General features: G+C 40.1%; 1 protein-coding gene across 4 annotated transcripts; it reads right to left on the bottom strand.

Annotated features, from left to right (window-relative positions):
* Positions 1–1685: 1685 nt before the first annotated feature.
* elavl1b (ELAV like RNA binding protein 1b) lies at positions 1686–7729 on the bottom strand. Of its 4 annotated transcripts, none has more exons than XM_017714277.2 (8): positions 7574–7729; positions 6686–6751; positions 6415–6486; positions 6096–6276; positions 5148–5251; positions 4183–4336; positions 3880–4129; positions 1686–3661 (listed from the first exon to the last, which is right to left on the bottom strand). In XM_017714277.2, the coding sequence occupies exons 2-8, from the start codon at positions 6719–6721 to the stop codon at positions 3337–3339; spliced, it is 1122 nt and encodes a 373-aa protein (XP_017569766.1). In that variant the 5' UTR covers positions 6722–6751; positions 7574–7729; the 3' UTR covers positions 1686–3336. The 4 variants fall into 4 exon arrangements, with proteins under 4 accessions (XP_017569766.1, XP_017569768.1, XP_017569767.1 ...); XM_017714279.2 differs by having other exon boundaries at positions 3880–4105; XM_017714278.2 differs by having other exon boundaries at positions 6096–6273.
* Positions 7730–7954: the final 225 nt, after the last annotated feature.

Genomic DNA, 7954 nt, shown 5'->3' with positions numbered 1-7954 from the left:
AAAGGAGGGGTTCTGCAGGTGGAGACCACAGACCACTTCTCAGTACCTTTCTGCTTTCTGGCTGATGTTTTGGTCACTTTTGAATGTTGGTGGTGCTTTCACACTCGTGGCAACATGAGACGAACTCTACAACCCACACAAGTGGCTCAGGTAGTGCAGCTCATCCAGGATGACACATCAATGCGAGCTGTGGCAAGAAGGTTTGCTTTGTCTGTCAGCGTAGTGTCCAGAGGCTCGAGGCGCTACCAGGAGACAGGCCAGTACACCAGGACACATGGAGGACGCCGTAGGAAGGCAACAACCCAGCAGCAGGACCGCTACCTCCACCTTTGTGCAAGGAGGAACAGGAGGAGCACTGCCAGAGCCCTGCAAAATGACCTCCAGCAGGCCACAAATGTGCATGTGTCTGCACAAACGGTTAGAAACCGACTCCCTGAGGATGGTATGGGGGTCCGACGTCCACAGATGGGGGTTGTGCTCACAGCCCAACACCATGCAGGATGCTTGGCATTTGCCAGAGAACACCAGGATTGGCAAATTCACCACTGGCGCCCTGTGCTCTTCACAGATGAAAGCAGGTTCACACTGAGCACATGTGACAGACGTGACAGAGTCTGGAGATGCCGTGGAGAGCGATCTGCTGCCTGCAACATCCTTCAGCATGACCGGTTTAGCAGTGGGTCAGTAATAGTGTGGGGTGGCATTTCTTTGGAGGGCCGCACAGCCCTCCATGTGCTCGCCGTAGGTTGCCTGACTGCCATTAGGTACCGAGATGAGATCCTCAGACCCCTTGTGAGACCCTATGCTGGTGCGGTTGGCCCTGGGTTCCTCCTAATGCAGGACAATGCTAGACCTCATGTGGCTGGAGTGTGTCAGCAGTTCCTGCAAGATGAAGGCATTGAAGCTATGGACTGGCCCACCTGTTCCCCAGACCTGAATCCGATTGAGCACATCTGGGACATCATGTCTCGCTCCATCCACAGACTGTCCAGGAGTTGGCGGATGCTTTAGTCCAGGTCTAAGAGGAGATCCCTCAGGAGACCATCCGCCACCTCATCAGGAGCATGCCCAGGTGTTGTAGGGAGGTCATACAGGCACGTGGAGGCCACACACAATACTGAGCCTCATTTTGACTTGTTTTAAGGACATTACATCAAAGTTGGATCAGCCTGTAGTGTGTTTTTCCACTTTAATTTTGTGTGTGACTCCAAATTCAGGCCTTCATTGGTTAATAAATTTGATTTCCATTGATGATTTTTATGTGATTTTGTTGTCAGCACATTCAACTTTGTACAGAACAAAGTATTCAATGAGAATATTTCATTCATTCAGATCTAGGATGTGTTATTTGAATGTTCCCTTTATTTTTTTGAGCAGTGTATAAAAAGGTTTATTGAACAGAAAGACTAAAAAATATTAATATAAAATGATGCCCAATGTCAGAGGGCAAGTTTCTTGTTTAGAAAATGCTATTTATGCAAATATTTTATAAACACAGTACCTGATCACAGTACTCACTATATTTAAGCATTTTTTTTAAGTTTATAAATTAAGCCATATCAGTTTAAACCCCAACAATGAAATTTACTAAGTGTAAATATTATATACACCTTGTTTTGAAGCACATTTTAGGCTACGGTCACAAATTCCAAGGGACCAAAGAAAAACCCAAACTTTGGAATAAGGACATTTTCCAACAAAACAGCATTTATTTGTAAATACATAAAAGACCCATTTTGCAAGAGCTTCACTATAATTCTGATGGGCATCACATGACATACAAATACAAGATGCATGATCTCAAAGTTACTGACAAAGAGCATTAAATGAACATGCATATATGGAGAAATAGGAGTAGCATTTACAGTAGACAGGCTGTCCCATGTCTGCATAAACCTTAGTGTCTTGCTAACCAATGCAAGACTGATAAATTGTTTAGTAATCTATGTATGGTGTTCATAAGAATAACTTCATTAGGACAGCCTGAATTTCTCTCCCAAAAACAGCTAAATGCAATTTACAGAATCAGATTTTAATTACATTACTAAATGAACAAATGAATGCCTAATGCCAAAACTAAAATAATGCAGACCAAAAATAAATAGAAAAGATCTCCATTTGCCAAATAAAGCGGGGAGAAAAAAATGACAGTGCTGTCATTATCAGTCTGCTTTCAGAAACATTGTGAGAGCCAATTCCACTTTGTGGAAGGCTGAACACTATGAAGTCTTCCAAACTGAGGGAGCAAAGGAATAGAAAAGAATGCATTCCAATAATTTGCTACATTTGCAGGCTGAAGAGAATGTTTAAAAAAACTAATTTTTTTATGCAAAAACTTTAATATCTTAACTGCAAAATAAAAAGACAACTGTATCATACAGCAAAACAGCCTTATATGAGGTGGGGGATATTTCATAAATCAGCAAAATAAGGCATACTCTCCTTTTCTTTGGTCCTTTAAACTCAAATCACTTCAAATAGGTTACGTAAGGAAAATGTGTGGTTCAGTGAATATTTACAGAGCTGAGCATGTGGTCTATACTCCTGTACATTTTAAAAACCAAAACAAATTCACTGATCATGTCTTTTCCAGGACTGATGGGGAAAACCGCTAAAATGTAGTTTTTCTGAATCACATTTACATTGAAAATGTAATTGATTTGATAAAGGAACCATAGAGATGACATTCATTGTGTAACTATTAGCCAAACAATCATTGGTGGAAAATAACCACTCAAAACAAAAACAATGTGGGGGAAAATATTTTCACTGGAAACTTGATTGAGCAACAAATAGGAAACAGCAACAAAACACATAACCATGACATCTGATATTATATGGGATTTTTAATATTCTAATATTACAAATTTGTGATACAGCCTTTATAAAGTCTATTCTTGGTCTTTGATGCTCCATAGCATCAGAGTAATTAAATTACCATGACTATTAGCCAGGTCTTAGCAAGACAAGACCAACTACATACACCTAACACTATTAGAGACCACAATGATGAGCTCTAGTCTTCAGGTCTTTTCCACAATATTATGCTTACTGTGAAACACCTGTGAAAAATCATTTAAGCATACTGTAATCATTTCTAGGCCATATCATCCACGCCTTTCAACTGGTCTGTTTAATCCCGAAGACAGACAACACTACTACTTACTCAAACATCAAAAATACACAAGTACTTTTATGGAGACTGTTTCAACACTTACAGAAGTTAGGTTGGATGCTGAGGAGTGGAAAAAAAAACAAAAAAACAAAAACAAACAAACAAAAAAAACCCACAAACAATATAAGTTCTCAGAACCCAAAAGTAATACTTTTGTCCTTTTACTTATGAGACTTGCTGGTTTTGAACGACACTTGCAGGATCTTGTCCCCCAGGCGGTACCCATTGAGACTGGCGATGGCCATGGCTGCCTCTTCATAGTTTGTCATGGTAACAAACCCAAACCCTTTGCATTTGTTGGTGTTGAAGTCACGGATGACTTTGACGTTGGTGACGGCACCGAACGGGCCAAACATCTGCCACAGAATGCCCTCGTCTGCGTCCTGGCCCAGGTTATAGACAAAAATACACCAGCCAGAGGTGGAGTTGCCAGGTGTGCTCATGCCAGACATACCACTCATATGATCCACACTCATTGGTGAAAACCTGGAGAAAAGACATGATTTCTACAAATGTGAACAAACTCCAAGAATAATACACAGCTTATAAAAGGAAGGCAATAATTGATTGTGGCAGCTTTGTTTTCTTCTTGTTCTTTAGTTAAGCAGCATCTTGCAGATTCTGATTTTTAAAAGGATTTAAATGATGCCTCCAAAACATCCAGACAGAGAAGAGCACACTCAATTCAGACAGTTAACTCTCACCTGAACCTCTGAGCCTGGTGATGAACAGGGCCTCCAAAGCGCCGAGACTGAGTATGGTAGAGCTGGGACAGCAGCTGAGTGTTCTTTGCCTGATTTGGGTTTGCTGCAAACTTCACTGTGATTGGTTCAGAGGCTCCAGGGGGTTTCTGACCATTAAGACCTTTGATAGCATCTTCTGCTTCAGCCCTCTTATCGAACCGAATGAAGGCAACACCACGCGACAAGCCTAACGCAGGAAAAACATCGGAAGCTAAAATGACAAGTTATCAGTGAAAAAGAACAACAGCAAACAAACAGCCTTACCCGAAGCCTGATCAACAAGCACCCTCGAGTTTATGATGCGTCCAAAGCGAGTAAACATGTCTTCCACGTCTTTCTGCGTCATGGACTTCGGCAAACCACTAATGTAAAGATTGGCATCTTTGATCGCGTCAGAGCTCGGCCTGGCATAAGAGACCTGAAAAGGAGAAAAACTATTTAAGAAACCAACATTTTACAAGAGCACATCTTAAAATAAAAAATAAATAAATAAATACTTCTAAAGAATGCAACCAAGTCACTTGTTACAGACAAACTGTCATACCAAATTAAAAAAAATGTCACATAGCTTTGTTAGTTTTAAAAACACATTAAGAAGGGAAAAAAAAATAAAAAACAATCAACATTTTGTACATGATGACAGTTCTACAAGCTAAATCTATTTAAAAAAACAAAACAAACAAAAGTTTAAATGTAAAAAAGGGACAATTTCCTCTTCAAACAATCCCTTAAGTGCATATATCAAAATAAAGAAAACATCAGGGATTGCTGTGCAGGGCTTTGGTTCGGCACAATGTCATACTCAAGCAAAATGACCACTTAGGCCTCGCTCTCCTAAACAAACCTTTAACACTAAACAAAAACATTGCTGGATAAGTGTAGGAGGCAAAACACCAATATTCACTTAAAGATATTCAAGTCAAAACTTCAGTATAATTCTGTACCGAAAATAAAACCATGCCAAATGAATGGGGAAAGCCAATTGCAAAAATCATATGGGTCAAAGTTTGACAATCTGGAAACACAGACAGAATAAAAAAATAAAAATAAATGTGAAAATGAAAGAAAAACAAAAGAATCTCAAATCTCATACCTCTATAAAGGCTTGTTTCTTATTGAGAAACACACTGGGCAGTATTGGGACTTTCCCTCCGCTGCCTAGCGACTACATGAACATGTCATTTCTATCAGTTTACACATGTATACAAGAACACCTCTTTGCACGTTACCTTGATAGTTTTAGACTGTAGTCTCAGCCCATTGAGAGTACTGATTGCCCTTTCTGCATCACTAGGGTTAACATAGTTAACAAATCCGTACCCTAAACTGTGGCCTAGAAGAAAAAAAAGGAAAAAAAAAACAACAAAATAAAAATAACAAACGTTTGTCCACATTCTGCAGACTAATTTAGTTTTTAGAAACAAAAAACCCAAAAATGTTAATTTACAATGCTGTAACAATGCTCAGAATCTCTGGGGGGGAAAACATTTGTGAAACAAAAGACAAGTTTCAGAACAATTACTCAGTCATTGGATGGAAAAGAAAGGTTACATGACATGAATATTAAAGTTGTGCATTACATAACAAGAAATTGCAGTATTGCTTCCATCGTTCCTTAAAAATAAACAAAAGAACATTAGTCAGGTATGCACATTTTCAAGTCTAAAACAAAATCACATTTGCCACAAAGCAAAAAAATAAAAAATAAAAAAAATAAATTCTCTACATCACATTCAACTTGTATTACTATACCATAGTAATGTGGCTCAAAAAATACAAAAACAAACATTCAGCAGCACTAAGACCATTACATGTTAAAAAACAAAACAAACAAACAAACAAAAACTGCAATATTAAGGCATAACACCACAGTGGACAGCGTTTCATGAAATGCTCCCAGAAAACCATCTGGTTCAAATTCAACCAGGTTAAGAAAATAATGTAAATTAAAAAAAATATATCTTCAGATTCAAAAATGAAAAAAAGGAGCACATTTAAAAACAGGTGCCTGCCTAAAGATCACTGCTTGGAACACCAAAGATATGAAAAATATCAATGGCAAGTTTATTCTTACAGGTTTGGTGCAAGAAAAAAATAAAATCAGAAATGAGAAGGGCATTTCATCAGTCAAGCTGTGTGTGCAGAAGAGGGGGTCGACTAATTTGTTTAAGACCTACCTCCCATTTTGTCCCGAATAAGTTTGGCTGACTCCACCTCGCCAATGCTGCTGAACAGACTGCGCAGCTCATCTTGCGACATGTTCTGCGGCAGGTAATTGACGATGAGGTTTGTTTTGGCATCTTTTGGCTCATCTTCCATATGGTCCTCATAACCGTTAGGCATGTCGTAAACCTCCTGCTGAAGACAGGCAAAAGGCAATGAGACGGCATCATTTTCCCAGACTCAAACAAGGTAAATTTCTTTAGCGTGCGTGATCAGACAACCCAGATAAGTTTACAAACTGTCCAGATCAACAATAATCCCCAGCGCTCTTACCTTCAGTGAGCTGGCACTCTTGCTATGCTGCTGAGAGTCTCGGTCATTACCCTGACTCTGCACCTCACAGACCTACAACAGTAATCATACACAAATAATACTAAATACAAATAAGCACAATAAGAAAAAGTAATGTGACATTACTTCAAAACATATCTAATAATGCAATATACTGTGGTGCAAATTCCGCATTCATTGATTTATACCCAAGAGGGCAATTTACATGGCCAAATAAGTTCAAAACATTTCTAATCTGTATAATGTTGCTTACCTTCAGATATCTTATGTGTCCCCTTCTAACAGCCATGTAGCTACTGATCAGTACCAAATTCCAACACTGAGAACACAAAACCGGACAAATTAACCACTGCAAAGCACAACGATGGAACACTTTGTACATTTAAAAAATGTAAGTTAACTGCGGTAGCGCGCTCAACAAAAGCTGAAGTAAAACAAATTCTGACCTGAGCGGCTAAAAGACCGAGGCGTAGGACGTGTGATCGGTCATCGACCGATAATATATACATATTTCTTTGTAAAAAAACACCGAGAATCCCACGAATGAATGAAACACAGCCTGCTGCATAGCTGCGCAGCTAGCCCATAAGCTAACGCTCGCTCGCTCGTCCACGTTAACCATGAGGCGCTTTAATTACAATTAAGTAGCTAAATGTGTACCGTTCCGTGATTATTTGGAACTCCGTTAAAACGAGTTATTCACATATTTCATTAGAAAAGTCGTCGAGCGTTGGTAGGTACGTTCCTCAGCATTTGCTAGCTGCTAATGTGGCTAGCTAGCTAGCTAACACAGACCGCGCGGTTCACATGCTGAGCTCGTCAAAAACACAAAGGCGCCTCACGGCCTGAGAGACCTTCAGCTGGGAGAAAATAAAGTACAATCAATTCGGCACCTAGCCAGCAGAAATAACTCACTAGTAAACAGCACGTATTGTGGTTCATCACTTAAGTTTAACTACTTAAAAATCCCCCAGCCGTACCGCTTTACAGTGAGTAATGTGAGACGGTCCCGGGCCTGGTGTGCTCGCTGTAGGCCGAAGCCTCGCTTAGGTTTCACCTCGTGGATACCGCAGTCCCTAAAGCTTGATATTCGCGTTTGCTTGAGACTTAGAAATAACGGAGCAAAGAAAAAACATCATACCGTAAATTATTAACGTTGGACAACCAACTCCACGTTGTTTCCAGGCAGAGAAGAGCTCGACTGAATTATCTTCACCCGCGGTAATACAGCACAGGCGCGCCTCGGTACCGGATGTGATCGGGTGTCTTGCCTCCTCCGGTGATGGCGCAGGTTGGGCGATACCATCTAAAGGCGAACGCTACCATCACGATACTAATACCGATACACCTAAAAGCCTTTCTGTGTCCATACAGCAGAAGATTGTGCTTTCTACAGTGACAGTGGGCAAATGCAGAATATAGAACTGCTGAAATGGTTCTTCAGTTTGATAGAGAATGTGTTGTAGCCTATGTGGTTTTAAGTCAAACCTTTTTGAAAGTGGTTCTAGCCTATACAGCACCA

The sequence above is a fragment of the Pygocentrus nattereri genome, chromosome 15 (assembly GCF_015220715.1).
Source record: "Pygocentrus nattereri isolate fPygNat1 chromosome 15, fPygNat1.pri, whole genome shotgun sequence".
Classification (NCBI taxonomy): domain Eukaryota; kingdom Metazoa; phylum Chordata; class Actinopteri; order Characiformes; family Serrasalmidae; genus Pygocentrus; species Pygocentrus nattereri.
The sequence above is the reverse complement of the archived record's forward strand: the minus strand, read 5'-3'. Positions and strand labels throughout refer to the sequence as shown.